The sequence below is a fragment of the Antedon bifida genome, chromosome 4, assembly GCF_963402885.1.
Source record: "Antedon bifida chromosome 4, ecAntBifi1.1, whole genome shotgun sequence".
Lineage (NCBI taxonomy): Eukaryota > Metazoa > Echinodermata > Crinoidea > Comatulida > Antedonidae > Antedon > Antedon bifida.
Genome location: NC_136229.1, coordinates 22703658 through 22719646, shown reverse-complemented (window position 1 = coordinate 22719646; position 15989 = coordinate 22703658). Strand labels below are relative to the sequence as shown.

At 34.4% G+C, this 15989-nt stretch overlaps 1 protein-coding gene across 5 annotated transcripts in view; it reads right to left on the bottom strand.

Moving 5' to 3' along the window:
* Positions 1–503: 503 nt before the first annotated feature.
* Positions 504–15989, bottom strand: part of LOC144839771 (lipase maturation factor 1-like) — an 80229-nt gene continuing 64743 nt past the window's right edge. For 3 of the 5 annotated variants that reach the window (XM_078695256.1, XM_078695255.1, XM_078695257.1), the window contains 9 exons: positions 7362–7687; positions 7011–7151; positions 6697–6762; positions 5633–5803; positions 4837–5011; positions 3424–3577; positions 2638–2821; positions 2132–2244; positions 507–1728 (listed from right to left, as the gene is read on the bottom strand). In XM_078695256.1, the coding sequence (XP_078551382.1) occupies positions 1494–1728; positions 2132–2244; positions 2638–2821; positions 3424–3577; positions 4837–5011; positions 5633–5803; positions 6697–6762; positions 7011–7151; positions 7362–7481 (1359 nt within the window). In that variant the 5' untranslated portion in view covers positions 7482–7687 and the 3' untranslated portion in view covers positions 507–1493. Of the gene's footprint in view, positions 1729–2131; positions 2245–2637; positions 2822–3423; positions 3578–4836; positions 5012–5632; positions 5804–6696; positions 6763–7010; positions 7160–7361; positions 7688–8037; positions 8265–15989 lie in introns of those variants that run through there. The other 2 variants (XM_078695254.1, XM_078695258.1) reach the window with 2 other exon arrangements.

Genomic DNA, 15989 nt, shown 5'->3' with positions numbered 1-15989 from the left:
GAAAAGTGCATAGAAAATGTGACAAGGAACATCTTGATTTCTCCTTTCACAAAAGACTATAGAAATCATTGTCGTAAAGAAATAACAAAATACAACAGGGTGCTAAGTGAACTAATGTCAATGTGCAATGAAACAGTCCAGTGTATTTATCTATTGTACTGACATAGGCAATCACGTTTTATGTCAAATGACCTTTTCAAGTAACGTCACAGGCTACCAATGTTTGAGTCACATGTGTAACCATCAAGCCACCTTGATCCTGTTTTTGTCAGTTCAATAGTAATGTGGTTTTTTTAACAACTCGTGTAATAAATAGTTGGTATGAACTTACTATGGTTATGGTTCTAATCTCACATAAGGTCATGCAACCTAGCTGATTTGTGAAACCTAGGTACCTATCAAATCCTATTACTGTACCTACAAAAAATAACATTTTAATGTCAGTTAAGATTTAATCAAAATAAACATGATGTTTCATTTTGTGCCATCTGCATAAAATACAAAACCAGAGACTACATATTATAATAGATTTAAATTATTTTATTACATGTTACATGATCGAAAATTTTAATTTTAAAATGAAAATTTTAAAAGTTAAAGCTCTCCTAAACTATGTAAACACTTTATCATACAGTTTAACAAAGTTTTAACAAGATTTTTTTTTAAATAGAAGATACGTAAACAGAAGACATACATAGAATGACTAAACTTGTAGATTTTTAAAAAATATAACACACATACATAACATAACCACACATAATTTGTACAAAAAAATAGTAAACACTTTTCACAACATACATACACACACACATAACATAACCGCACATAATTTGTACAAAAAAAAAGTAAGCACAAAAAGTGTTTAATCAATAAATTCCTAAATCGGTTAAATGGCAAAGCAATATTTTTACGTTGTACTACAGTAAAATATGTTTTAAACATTAATGGAATGTAAAGTTTATTTTGCCTTTAAAACATACAACTTTTCTTACATAGCAAAAACAATGAACATAATAATGTACAATGGGCAAGAACTTATTTTGCCAGTAAATATACATACAATGTACACTAACAATACAGTATAACAAAGACATTAACGATAATATTGTAAAATGGTTTATATAAATAAAATGTCTGAAATGAACTTAATTTTCTAACTTAAAAATGTAAACAAATGTCAAGAAAAAACAAATTAATAATACCATATATGAACAATTATAATTCCATGCTTGAGTATAATCCCACCCCATTTCAACAAATTTTGTAGCCACACTGAATGGAACTATACAGTCATATACGATAGTAAAAATAAATTAGAAATTGATAATCTTTTAAAGACAATTGATAATTTAATTTTGGTAATAATAAATTAATACCATACTATATTATATTTGTTATGCACATAGACGTACATGCGAGGATTCAGAACGTACATAGTGGTTCATGCAATGACAAAGACCAGTAGTATGAACAACAGATCATCTAAACAATCTTCAAATTTTCTTTGACTTCTTTTGTTTCTGTTCATTTTTCTTGTGTTCACGGAATTTCTTCCTCATAAATCGTGGAATATCCCAGCCTTGTTGAGACATGTACTCTTTTAAACTCCCCAGCGATACTGGTGGTAGGTAGTTGCCAATGTACTTCCTAGTCCACCAGGCACCGTTTTTAGCCTCTTTACTTCCAACTTGTGTATACTTGTATCCATAATGTTCCACTTTTATGAACCTAGAAAATGAAAATATTACCAAAGTCAATGAAAAGTACATACGGGGGAATAGAAGTCAAAACAAAATGGCTACCAAGAAGGTAAAAAGGTAAAGTCCCATGTTCATTCTGAAAGTAGGGGAATGAGCGGTTAGCTCATTGTACTAAGCCTCGGCATTATGTGGTAGGGTGGCCAGTTCCTTTCCACACCACCTTATCCTCTCTAGTATTTTCAACCAGGTACTCATTTACAGCTGAGTGGACTGGGAGTTGGTGGGAATTGAACCCGGATCTCTCTGTATGACAGTCAAGTGTCCTAACTACTCAAGTGTCCTAACCACTCAGCCACCTAACTCCTCAGAAGACATAATAGAAAAAGAATAATGTAGTTATTTGTATTTAACACTATGCATAACATACTCACTGAGGAGGGTCTTGATGTTTGAAGGGGTTGTGATCAATGAGCGTCATTGTTGCTTCATCATTTGCTAACAACTTCCCAGCTAAGTGCACTAACCAGTTATTTTGCTGATAACTCTGTGAAAACCAAAACATGTTGTCAAAAGTATTTTTCATAATTCGCACATTATAAATACTAATAACCAAGAAATGGAGATAGGCAGGATACAATGTCAGAAAGAATGACAACAGATGGACAAAACTTATCACAGAATGGACTCCAAGAGCAGGCACTCTACAGTAGACCAAGGAAGACACAAAAAACAGATACTGGCATATCTTGTATGGGAGCTACACAGGACGGAAAAGGATGGGTTTAACTTGGGGATGCCTCGCTTTCGGCTGTGGGCTGACAATGGTTGAAAAAATGATGATGATATTAATGATCATAATATCTGATTAACATTGTAGAGGATTTATTTTATTAGTTTATGTGTGAAAAAACAATAAAACAATGAGAAAAATAATAACCTGAAAAGCTGCAAACCACAGGAGCCAATCAAGTCGGTAGTGATAAGGTGAGATGAGACAAGGTGCTCTAGTAACATTACCAGGCTTACATTTAAACTCATACTCCAACCATTCTGCCTTAGGATCTGTCGGATTTAAGCTAGATGTACCCAGGAAGATCACTTCTGTTCTCTCTTTTGTTACACTTTAAAAAATAACACAGAAATAGACATTAATAAACTTATATAGTAAAGTTTGGTTTACACCTTGTGTTAAATCAAAAGGGATAGATAGTATATACACATGATGGTGTACTGCTAACTAACTGTACTAGTGTTTATTGAACATGCAAACAATACATTTATATACTGTAACAGAATTGGACGATTGATGATGTGCATTAAAATGCTTTAAAGAGTTTTAAAAAAAAAAATTTCTAATCTATGAATTTAAGAAATTCATAGATTAGTTTATTGTGTAATTAACATTAATTATGAATTATAAATTTAAAGTAAATCAATATTCAGTATGAGTTAACAACAATACTTTGGACATATCACCATACACTGGGGACTAGAGCAAGATATTTTAATTGGAGCTATTCAATGTAAACGATCGCGAGAAAGGCAAAAGACAAGATGAACGGTGTTGCTGGCCGTACAGTTGTGGAAACAGTTGGCACAGGATCGCCAGGCATGGAGAAATCTCATCAGCTGTACAGACACAGTTATATGTGCCAAGACGAAGAATGAGATTAGATATATAGATATTACATTATTTGATCAAAAGTTAACCAAAACTGTATACCTTCCAAAAGCTCCATAAGTGTTGACAATACGCAGTGGGTCAAAAGATGTATTCATAGCTTGCCTCTGAGATAACAGGTTCTTAACAACCGGTATACTGAGGTATGTGATTAGGGCAGCGAGGGCGATGTGTAGCACGCTGCGAATGTATTGACCTGTAAAGATAGAAAAACACACCCAAGTGACAAGTTTAAATCTAGTATTAAATAGGTCTACTGTTACAAAATAATGTAAATTTTAAAAAAAGGTAATGAAAAAAAAAATAAAAAAGTCCTTATTTATACATTGTAGAATTTAACTTGTTTTTTTCATATAAACAATGTTATTTTTCATTTTAAGCAAACTTTCAATTTTTTTCAAGGTTATCTCTACTATTCAGAAACAATATTAATGGTCTCAAATGTCGGTCTCTTGAATTTCTTTGAAATCCTTCTAGTTATTCAAACTATTCCTCAAATTATTCAAATCAAATCTTACAAGATGGTTGTCTGTTCTATTCACCGTATTTGTTAAGTATTAAATGACCATTCACACCGACAACCTTGATAAATTTAATTAACGACTGAAAATTCTTTGAATATGAATATAAAACATTTTTTATATGCAACAAACATATGCTTTTGGTAATGAGATATGGTGATGATGTTAAACTAATACTACAGTACAAAGTATTTTTTTCAGGAAGCCGATTCAGTCAGGTGGTTTGCGCTACCCAAATGTATTTCTATTGAATGCCCTCAAATGACACATGACCTCCACTAGCCTAGTGCCCACCGAGCTTGCGTTTAAGTCTAGGGTTAATTAACTTAAAGCATTCTTTTATTGTTATTCAAAAGCAAAAGGCACAGACAACAAATGTATGTATCTTAACAAGACAGTCTAACTATAACCAAGGCAATCTAACAACATGATGCTGAGCTCCGGAGATCAAAGGGTTATCTGTGGCTGTGACACGATCAGTTCCACGCCCCTTTAACAGACACAGCGCCATGGAGAATATGTACATAGTACAGTACTGTTGGTATTTGTCGCAGCCAGACATAAGATCAAAGGACTGTTACGAGTTCCTATCTTGGCAACGTGAGTTCAGTGTCCTGTTGTTAGATTACCTTGGTCTAATAACACACTGAACGTGAGCAATGGGGAAAAAAGATTGCAAACCGTAAAAGGGCTAACAGCACAAACTATAACATTTTAATTTTACCTCGATGAACAAAGCAAAAGAAAGCAACAAATGTATGTATCAAACAGATTCTTTTTAACAGACACCGCGCCATGGAGAATATGTACATAGTACATTACTGTTGGTATTTGTCGCAGCCGACAAGTTCAGTGTCCAATTAATGTGAGCAATGGGGAAAAAAGAAAAGAAAACAATAAAAAGGCTACCAGCACAAACTACAACATGTAATACCTTGATGAACATGCCTTTCATTTGATTCTGTCTGTATTTGCTTCACGTATGCTTTGGCTCCCTTTGGATTATTGGCAAAAAACTTAGCGAAGAATGTATCATCGAAGCAGCATATACACGGCAATATAGTCAACCAATTAAGAAAGCTCAAATTGCCACTTATTATTAAAACTATCTGTGAAGAGAAGGAAATTGTGTTTATTTTTTTATTTATTTCCATTTTCTTTTTGGATTAATAACTTTATATAACATGACATATTAACTTTTTATTCAATAATAATATGTAGATATACTGAAAAGTAAGAATGTATCAATTTATGCATGGCATATCCTTCAACATTCATATCAAGGTAGAAAACAGTTGATTTTTAATAAAAGTTTATTTTCACAACAAGATCATTTTGTCTATTCATTTAATAGGGAGAATATTTTCATTTGCTGAGAGGCAGAGACAGTTAAAATTTATAAAGGCAAAGGTATTTATTCTGGTCCTCAAGTGAGGAAATTCGGATGAGGCACTCCACGGACACATGGCAGCCAGTGCCTATCAGATCAGCACACCGGGAGACAATCCCCTACTCTTTTCAAAAAGTGTACCAATTTCTTTAACATGCACTATATGTACACATGACCAATGGCTATACATCCCATCTGAAGGTTCCATCAACTAAGCTCTACTTCTTCTCTTCAATGAACTCATAAGAATATCCTCCGCATTATAAACTCATAACATTCATTGTATTTTAATTTTGATTGGTTTTTTAAATTGTTTTGTTTAATTTAGCACATACTGTACCTGAAATAAAACTTGAATAGCGCCACCTATCATCAGTGTTGGTTTCCAAGGAATAATTAGTAACCAGGGAACAACAAGTTCAATAAAATGGTTTGATGCTGTTTCAAATTGATGCATCCAAGTTGGACATTGATGCAGATAGTAGCTAATGGGATTAGGAACTGGCTGTGTCTATAAAAAAACACAAAAACTTTAGATACAAACACTTGTAAAACAGACAAAACTACCTGGTATTTTATGACGAGACGAGATAATCGTGTAAACACGAATTATGACTTAACACGATAAATATTTTGTTTTTATCTTGGCAATCGGCAATGACAGAATAGCGGTAATATAATCACATCAACATTGCAACACTAGGCAAGACCTACTTTCTCTATGAAAGTTGCTATCATAAATAATGTAGAAATATATATGCTTCACCACATTTCAATGCTAGATTATTTAACCGAGTATAAAAGTCATATTTTTTTATGGAAATGAGTAATAAATCATACAGGCAACATAGAAAACTTCCACTTCAAAAACAAGTATTTTCAACATTACTTCTTGTTATTATTTTCATAAGTGATGCTACTATTACTAACTGCGTATTTGATAAAAACATGATTAAAATACATGATTTTTGTACTTTCAACTTTCCTAAAGCTCTGTCTACACTATCTATATCTATTTTATGTGACAAAAATGTGATGTTCCCATATATGGACATGATGATGTCATATCACTACCAAATTTAAGCATATATCACTACCATATTTGGTTGTCACACTTTAAAAAACTGTAACAAAATTCTGGTTTTGAGTACAGTTTTCAGAAAATCTGGTTTCAGAAAAGTTTACAGTATCACAATAATAATCCTCTAATTGTTAGGAAGTTTTTGTTTTATGACAACCTACTGTAGGACCTATGAATATTTGTGTCTTTGGTCGTTGTCTGGACCTAGAATCTGTGGAAGCACATCCCAATGTCCCCACATGCGCACAATAAACTTGCACATCACAAATCAAACTGCCCTATTATAAATTTGAGGTGGGTTCACATTATATGAGTAATCTTACTTCATAATGGTAATTCATACAAGTAAGATCCCTCCAGCACTGATCACCACGAATCTTGATTAGTCCCTATACAGAGTAAAAAAAAAGCATGTCAACTCCTTCAACCAAATGTTAACAGTTTATCAAAGAACTGTCTAAAATATATTTCAAACATCTGTAGTGCAATTTGCAACAAACATGCATTTTTGTGTCAAGAAAATGGATTTAGAAAAACGTTTTATACTTTAAATTAATGCATTCCAATGTTCAATATTTTAGATGTTTCATTGTACAGAATTATGGTCATTTCAAATAAAATTGATAAAATTACTTACAGCCCCAATCATAATACGAAATATAAGCCAACGAAATCCAAACAAAGTTACTACAGGTGTAGGGGTGTTTCTGGGAACCTGCTTTAGCGTGAACAATGGACACATGAATATTGCAAGAAATCCACACTCCAACAGCTGTGACTCCCATCCTGAAAAAAAAATTACAGTTACTCAATAAAAATGCTTTCCATATTAGTAAGCTAATCGATCTTTGTTATTAATTGAGTTTGAAATAGAATGTAAACTTACCAAAACCATACCTAAACAAAAAAAAGGAAACAAAAATAATGTAAGTAATAAGTCGATTTAAATGTCAATTGCTGTAAAAGAAATATTATAGTGTAAAAAAACAGCATATATATTTACATACCATCGTTGTCCAACATTTACCAGTGAATGGTAAAGGATCCATAAGGCAGCCATAATGATCATATTACAACATCCAGTGATGATGACAAAACCAGACAACATCAGTCCACTGTATGCGATGGCATCCAACCAGTAGTCAACTTCCTTTAGGTCTGTAAACCATAGTAATGTTGGGCCAAAGTTCAACCCCTGCCAGATGTTTCCATTCACATGATCATTGATGCGCTTTAAGTATAAATTTGCTGGTAAGAGTCCCTTACTGCCGATGAGTTCCTTGTTTTGATGCAACGCAACCAGGTATGCAACAACTGAAAAATGAGTAAATAAAGAAAGTTCTAACTAAAATGTTTGGAAAGAAATAGGTGCTGCATAGGAGGCAGGATCATGTATAACTAAATTTTAGTCTAAAATGTTTTGTATCTCAGTTCAAAGCAAAGATTTCTGAATGGCAAGAATTAACTAGCTGCCAACTTTACTGTACTGTATCCTCTAAAGATTCATGCCCCAAACACCCGTTTTCTTATTTAAAAATCATCGAGCACTGTTCTTCTAATAATAGACCTAATGATCACTTCCTCTCCACTCACACATTATTAGTTACTGAGAGAAAAGTAAATTGATCCCTGTGTGATACTTTCTTAAGACAGCCTAAACTTACAATAAATGAAGGCCTGGAAACGGAGAAATACGATGCGGGTTAACCAATAAGTACCAGACTTCAATTCAATGTTTGTATTATTAGATATAGTCTTTGTGAATTTATTTTCTTTTTTATCATGTTTTTCTTTATTCTCCGAGTTGTTTTCAGATCGAACTTTGTGGCTAGGCCTCGGCCGTTGTCGCAGGGACGTCGTACCTTCCATATTTTGGTCACCGAGGAGGGGAGAGAGACGTAGCTAGGCCGCCGGCCGGCTCACAACAACAAAACAGAAACAAATTTAAGAAATATGTCTAGCGCCCCCTCTGAGCAGTATACAGTAATTATCGTGAAAGAATAAAAAATACGGTGAAAGAAAAAAAGAAATTTCGTGGTTAACTTAAATTTACAATACAAAAAAACAAGGTTATAAAAGTTGTCGGTCAGTATAATTTTGGATAATATATGTCGTAAAGGGAATATAAACTTTATAATAAAGTCAATAAAATATTAAATTTTAATTCGATTCAGACACGATACATAATACTCCAAGGAATTGGCGTCTTCGTTGTCGGTTCCGTTCGTTCGGCCGACGCATTCGGCACAAGATTACTCACAAACAAACAGTAGCCGATCGCTTTCATTATGATAATTAATAGTAATAAAAACCAAGTAGTTATAAAATTACAATAGGTGGTGATATTATATGGGCCATTGAGAGTTTGTTGACCAGAATGGGTGGTCAAGCGTCCTGAGCGTCAAAACCCAAGACTACTTCCGAGTCTAGTAAAAATTACACCTCTGACACAAAATCAAGAATAATTTTTTATACAAAAAGTTCTTACCATAGTAGCACATAACACAGAGGAGATGTTGTCAGAAATTCCCTAAAATGGAAATAAGTTTGACCATTGGTTATTTATTTGCTACCCTGAATTCATTCCTGTACTGTTTTAAATGTTATATTCCCGGGTTATATTGTTTTGAATTCGAATAATGAAATGGAATGAAAAACGTATTCAATGTTGTTAAACTTAATGTATTTCTCATTCATATTTATTTAAAACATACATTAGGCTACATATTCGATATATAAGATTTTTAACAGTTTCCACCTTATTCATTTTTAACAAAGCCCAAACAAAGCATGGTTACAAATAAGACCTAATTGATCTTCAAAAAAATAAAAATTACAAACACAGACATGTTATTTGACTTTTACAAACGTTACAATTATATTGGATGGGTTTTCCAGGTACCACCACGTAGAGAACGCTGCAGGGAAGACGGAGCAGGGTCGGGATGATCATAAAACCCAGACATTATCAAGTTCAAGTTATGTCTAGGGGAACAACAATGATGAGTTTTACATCCATTAACTCGCAAATTTGCCTCGGCAGTAATATTTATTATAGCATCCAAGCCGCGCAGGTAATTTGGTAGTGGGAGCGACTAGCGGTATCACAACGGGTGTTTGGTGAGGTGCTGGGTCCTGACCGACAGGCCAGGATTGATATATAGTAAAGTAACCTGGGTATGACGTAATTCATGTCTCAAAATCAAAACCATCACGATTAAAGAAAAGCCTAAAGGCTGGTAGAAACGGATGCCCACGGTGATTAGAATTAAGTGCGATAAATTATCTATGGGAATCATGTACAATGAAACTGCTTAATAATTATTGGTTCCGCCAAATAGTAATAGGCCTAACGTACTAATACATTGGAATCATGTTAAATGAAACTGCTTAAAGATGTACTGTATTGTCCCCCTGAAAAAAATATATTTTTAAATTTTTGTATTGAATATGCCATTTAATGTCACATAATAGTTAATCACTTTTACCAAAAATTGGATCGGAAAAAAAATATTTTACCTGAAAAACTGTAATTTAAAGCAAACTAGTCAAATTGGCTGGCAGTTGAATTTAACCGTTTCTTTTATCATTTTATTAAAGAATTATTTTTCGGGGTTTTTTTTCTACGGAAGTGATTAAGTTTGTTAAACGATTTGACCTATTCAAAGTCTGATTTTATTAATCTTCATTTTTTCATGTTTTTGGGGGACAATACATCTTTAACAATATTGGTTCCGCCAAATAGTAATAACTAATATACGCGAACAACGGTTGTTGACAGGTAATACGTAAATGTTTTGTCTTGTTGCGGTATAGAGTGTATTCTTTTCAGTTGTTATTTTCAGTTATTATTATTTACTGTTGTTTATTTTATTATTTTCAGTTCTTCACTATTACTATTGCCAATTATTATTTTTAGTTATTAACTACTTAATTGTTGTAATTTGAATATCTCAGTGACCGACAGGGATTGATTTTTATTTTTGTATCTGTTTGTTGTCTATACATTTATTTTAAGAACGCACCGTGTATAAACACGTGTGCCACCGTTGTGAAGGTGTAGTTTCAATAAATATTATATAGTTAATAACTACATCATTGTATTTCTTGTTTGATCCTTTGTATGGAAAACGATAATTCAGTATTACCGGTACTGATGTATTGATCATAATGATTTGTTCAATTTTCGATGATTTCTGCTGAGTGCTATATGTGTTCTTTTTAGATCAGGCCTATTGTGCATTCGACTTTCATTTCATTTCATTTATTTATTCGACTAATAAACATTACAATAATACAGAACAGAACAGAAACAAAGCACAATGGTCAGGGGCAACTAAAGGCAAAACAATTAGGGCCTACTATAACTCAAAGAGTCCGTTGCCACTTAAAAAACATAGAAATACAAAAATATTGCACCTAGTAAAACATTAATTTTGTACAAGCTTATTAAAAAGTCTCTTTATACTCAAAATTAGTATAAGGGATCGTTACATAAATATACAAAATTAAAAGATTAATAATCGGAAACAGCATATTAGAGACTATCCTTTACATTATGTCGCTTCTTTTAACCATTGATGCATTTCTACGGCCAATTTTAAATATTATTTGACTGTTTTCCTCGTCACTTATCGAAGGACATGGGTTTTGAGGTTCATAGAAAATGATATCGGATGTAAAATCGGTTACATAAATCGATATCGATGAAATGGGAAATACACCGTACCACTTCCCTAATCAATTTTGTCACTGGGTTTCGTAGAGGACATTTAACTATGGTACATTTTGTTGCTGTGTGTTTATTTCCTATTAGATTTTCTCAGAAATGTTAATACTCAGGTGTACCTTCTGTCAGATTAAGATCATTGCAAACCAATCCGATTAAAACTCTGAGTCTTTTACATTTTTCACGACATTAGAAAACAATAATTTTGAAGGACGACATTGGTTTACTTTCTTTGCGTACTACAGCATTGACATATAGCTCTTATCCATTAGAAAACACCAAGGTTAAGGCTAGAGCATTGACGTTAAGCCATACACAATGTATGGCAGCCTATACCTGCGGCAAAACCAACGTCTTATTCCTCTTGGTATGTCATAAGAAATAATATCTTTTCAAAACAAAACTTCTTAAATCTTATACACTGCTTGATGAATTTAATCGCCAGTTTTTCGTTATTGTGTTTTTTTTTTTAATGACATTTCTCAAATCTTAATTTGTCGTCCAAGGCTGACCATTCTCACGTTCGTTAACTAAGGTCGGATGATTGGTCAAACTCCTGCGTTGTGCGTACTTCTTGTGTTCATGGTACGGTGGAACCAAACGCACAACTCTTTCGAGTAGAGGTGGTATTGGTGTATCTATATTCGATGGGGGGGGGGGGGGGGGGGGGGCGGGTCTACACGAATTGCCGTGTTTTTAAATATTACCATACACAACATAAAGCAAGAATTCAGGAACTGTGAGAGAGACTCGAGATATCTTATAGGTCCATGTCTAAATTAAAATTGCCTAACACTCGCATTCCCAGAGTAAAATATATTTAATAACAATACAATTATACAATTAAACTCGTCTGGGTTTAGTTGAATGTGTTAAAGTACAATTTGTTTTGAGAGTCTAGACATTTTATAACTTGCGCTAACATGGCATGTATACGGTACAGTTCAAAATTGTTCTATTTTCATAGTTAATTTACACGACTTCTGTCTCGACGGCAAAGAATTCGCTAAGTCGGGCGCTTCGGTGGATCCCTGATGTTTGGGATAAGATGAACAATTACCTATCACGGGTATTCAATTCAGTGTTATACGACAATATCTGGGTTTAAAACATTACTGCTAGCCTGAGTGTGACATATGACAAGTTACATTTATCAGAATGTTCGGTCCCCGGTTCGGTCGGTAATAATAATATCCTGGATTTATATAGCGCCCTAATGTTGTGAAACCTCTAAGCGCTGAACATTATTACCCCGGTCATTTTTGCATCAAACACGTATGGAAACATAATGCAGCTAGTAATCAGCGCAAAGTTATGTCTTGATCTAACCGGGTACCCATTTATATACCTGAGTGGAGAGAGGCAAACGTAAGTAAAGTATCTTGCCTAAGGATACAAGCAATGCGGCAGAGTTGGATTCGAACCGCGATCATGATCAGTAGTCCAACGTCCAACACACTGCGCCACACACCCGGTAATACTGACCGATGCACACATACACAACAATAATCTGGATGTACACTATTAGGCCAAATTAAGTCTAGGAAAATCATGGATATATCCACGATATCTTTGTGGAATTAAGAAAATAAAACAATTTAATAAAACAATAGTCGATCATGTATTACAGAGCGCCCTCTTTTATTGTGGCCTAACAAACTTTTAGTGTCTGTAGATGTTTATTAAAACAATCAGTAAAATGGAGTGTGATATAAATTATTCGGTAAAAGAATTTTCATTAATTACGGTTTAGCGTTACCTGTTAGACGGTACAATAAGGCTATAGTGAGGAATACAGACATATAGTTTAGTAAATCTATTTATCCAGGCAGTGTAAAGTATCACGTCCACGGGAGGGTGCAAAGAAGAATCTTATAAAGCAGGTGGTAATACGCGTCTAGACAGACACTGTATAATACGTACGTAACAGGTTTATCCGTCGCTTCTGGGTCACATGTCTTTCTTCTTTTTTTTTGACATCCTTCTTTCCCATCTGCCCGGGACTTATGGTATGGTCTAGCCATTTAATTTAACAATGGTATGTTGTCTGGGACACGCAGGTGGGAGGGTGAGATGTTTGTCAGATAGATCATTCTAATGGCGGGTGTGAATATGTACTATATTTTGAAATTTTTCTATAATTGTGTGTTTTTCAAATACATTCGAGTCAACTTTGTTTATGCTTAAGTATATACCAACATATGAACGTCACCCACACCACCCACTCTCTCATTAACACATCAGGCCATACGTTTAGCAATATAATTTATAGATATTCCAGGGTTCTCTCTTCTTTCTATTGTTACAATGTACAAATATAGGTGCAATATTTTTATTACCATAAAAGGCGGTCGTTTTGTGCATACACCCATGTATAATATGTTAATGGAGGAAGGGCCATTAAATTGTTTTTCTCCAAAAATAACCAATTTAATCTGGTGTTTTTTCCTTGAGAGTGGGCCGTCAAACGAAGCTACTATACATACGTGGGTTGGATCTATAGTTTCGATGTTACAGACAGACAGTGCTTTTCAATCTGTTCATTAATCCAAGCAATACAGCTTGGTTCCCACTAGACGCATCGCAACAACGTAGGCGCAACAAAAATGAGTTGACCAATCATAAACGGCTGTTCGGCGGATGAGCAATTATTTGCGCGGGGCGCTTACGGTACGTCTTCTTGGCCTCGGGAGCCAAGCTTAACGAACATTCAGCGATCTTCTAGTCTTAACCTGGACTCTACAAATAGTCGACTGTTTTACCACGATGAGCGACTTTGTTACGGTACCGGTACCGTACAATTTTAAAAGAACACAATTTACTTAATTCAGTGGGAATAAGAACAAATGAGGCTAGATACGGTATAACTCTTTAAATTACTGTAACACACTGATATAATTCATTTGATAAATGTGCTGTATCGGTGACATACTGGACAGGCTGATCCATACGTCCCCATAAAGAGCGTGACATTTACGTGCGTATAGAGTTCGCTCACGGCGTGTACGGCGGCCCCATAACGCATCTATTTATGAGACTGATCTCTCACATTTTAGGCCGTTATATCGTATATTAGCCTGATCCAGGGACTTCTCCTGGTCGATGACATTAAGTACGGGACATGTTGATATGACATAAGCACAAACTTAGTCTGATTTGCGGTTTTCTCATATGATTTTTCCTTCCGAGTTCCGCTATCATTCTTATAAATTATTAATACCACCTATAATGATATAGGACCCTAAATCTTCTATAGGGCGGCGACGATACAAATCAAATTTTGCCAAAAACATTGATTCAAGCCTTCGTAGGCCCTGTGGAGTCCTATCTGAACATTGATGAGATGAATGAATTAAGAATTTTGTATTAATTTTTTTTTATTTGTGTTTATCATGTTAATAGCCTAAACGTACTGGGAAATATACAGAAATGAAACAGGGTGAAAGGAGGTGAAGTACCGTACTACTCTACGGTACGGGTACCGTGCCTTTATATTGTATTTACGACCAATGACCGGCCCAGAAGTTTCCAACAATTTATTTATATAATCATTAGTAACAACAAATACAGAAAAGGGGAATCCCTATATTACAAATAAGAATGATGAAACAATCATATTATTACTAAACTGCCTACCAACAATTACTGGAGTATTAACCGCCTACCGTTGCCATGGAAACTAATGACGCATTGGAGCTCACATAACCCTCAAGCGCGTGTAGGGTATCGTGATTACGGTTTTTAAATCATATCAATTAATGATACGGAAAAAGAGCCATCATTAGATAAACACCCTTTATTCTCTACCGAAAGATTGTTTACAATTAATTTCCTTCATAAATATTCATAAGATTGGAAGCGCGTGGACAGTATAGTGCGCTATATTTAATAAACGTATCAGCGGTATCGTAACACTGTGGAGTAAGGCGATATATGTTATACTGTTACGTATACGATCTTATACACAAGGATATGATTGCAATTGTCGAAAATCGACACTTAAATCACATTGATAATTAACATGTATAGCATCTAGTCTAACCGATTGTTTCTTTCTATATTGCCTAGTATTATTATTAGTAATTACCAAACATGGATCATAGAGTTATAAAATTAAAATAAAATTAGAATGCATGGATTCACCTCTTTTAAAAACCATGCAACAATCCAAGTTAAGTTTCCCACTTATCGACATCAATGACCTTCCGAACCAACATCCCCCATCCAATCAACAACGCCCTTAAATGTGTGTTTTCATAGCAAACAAACAGTCTATTTTTGTCTAAATTAGAATTGTAGGTGACAAAAAAAATGTGATGCGCCATGGACATGATGACGTCATATCACTACTATATTTGGGCACATCACACTTTTGATAGTGTAGACAGAGCTTAATAAATGGAAGAAACATGGTCTACAGCTATACACATGGTAAACTTTAGAAAACTTTTTTTGCAGAGAAGTAGCATCTGGTAGCCAGATGTAAAAGGTGATCATCTCACAAAAATAACATTCGTATTGCCTCCCTGGTCGTATTATTAATCATAACCTATTCCAATCAAGACGGATCGAATGAATTAAACTGGTATTTAATTTGTATCCGATTTTCTGATTTGATTGTTACTTCTGCTTCTAATTTTCGACACAACTTAACTTGTCAAAATACAGGGATTATAATCAGGGTTTAACAATTGAACCTGCCTCCCACATAGGTATCCTGCCTGCAATGTGATTGTACGGACTTCACTTTCAATTAACATTATTAGTTTTAGATGCAGTCATTCCTGCATTCAGTGCCTATCCTAAAGGCACACTAGTGCTCAGCAGATCTTTTATAATGCCAATGCCTGCTTGATCACTGAACTGCCTACTTGGCCTACTTACAAA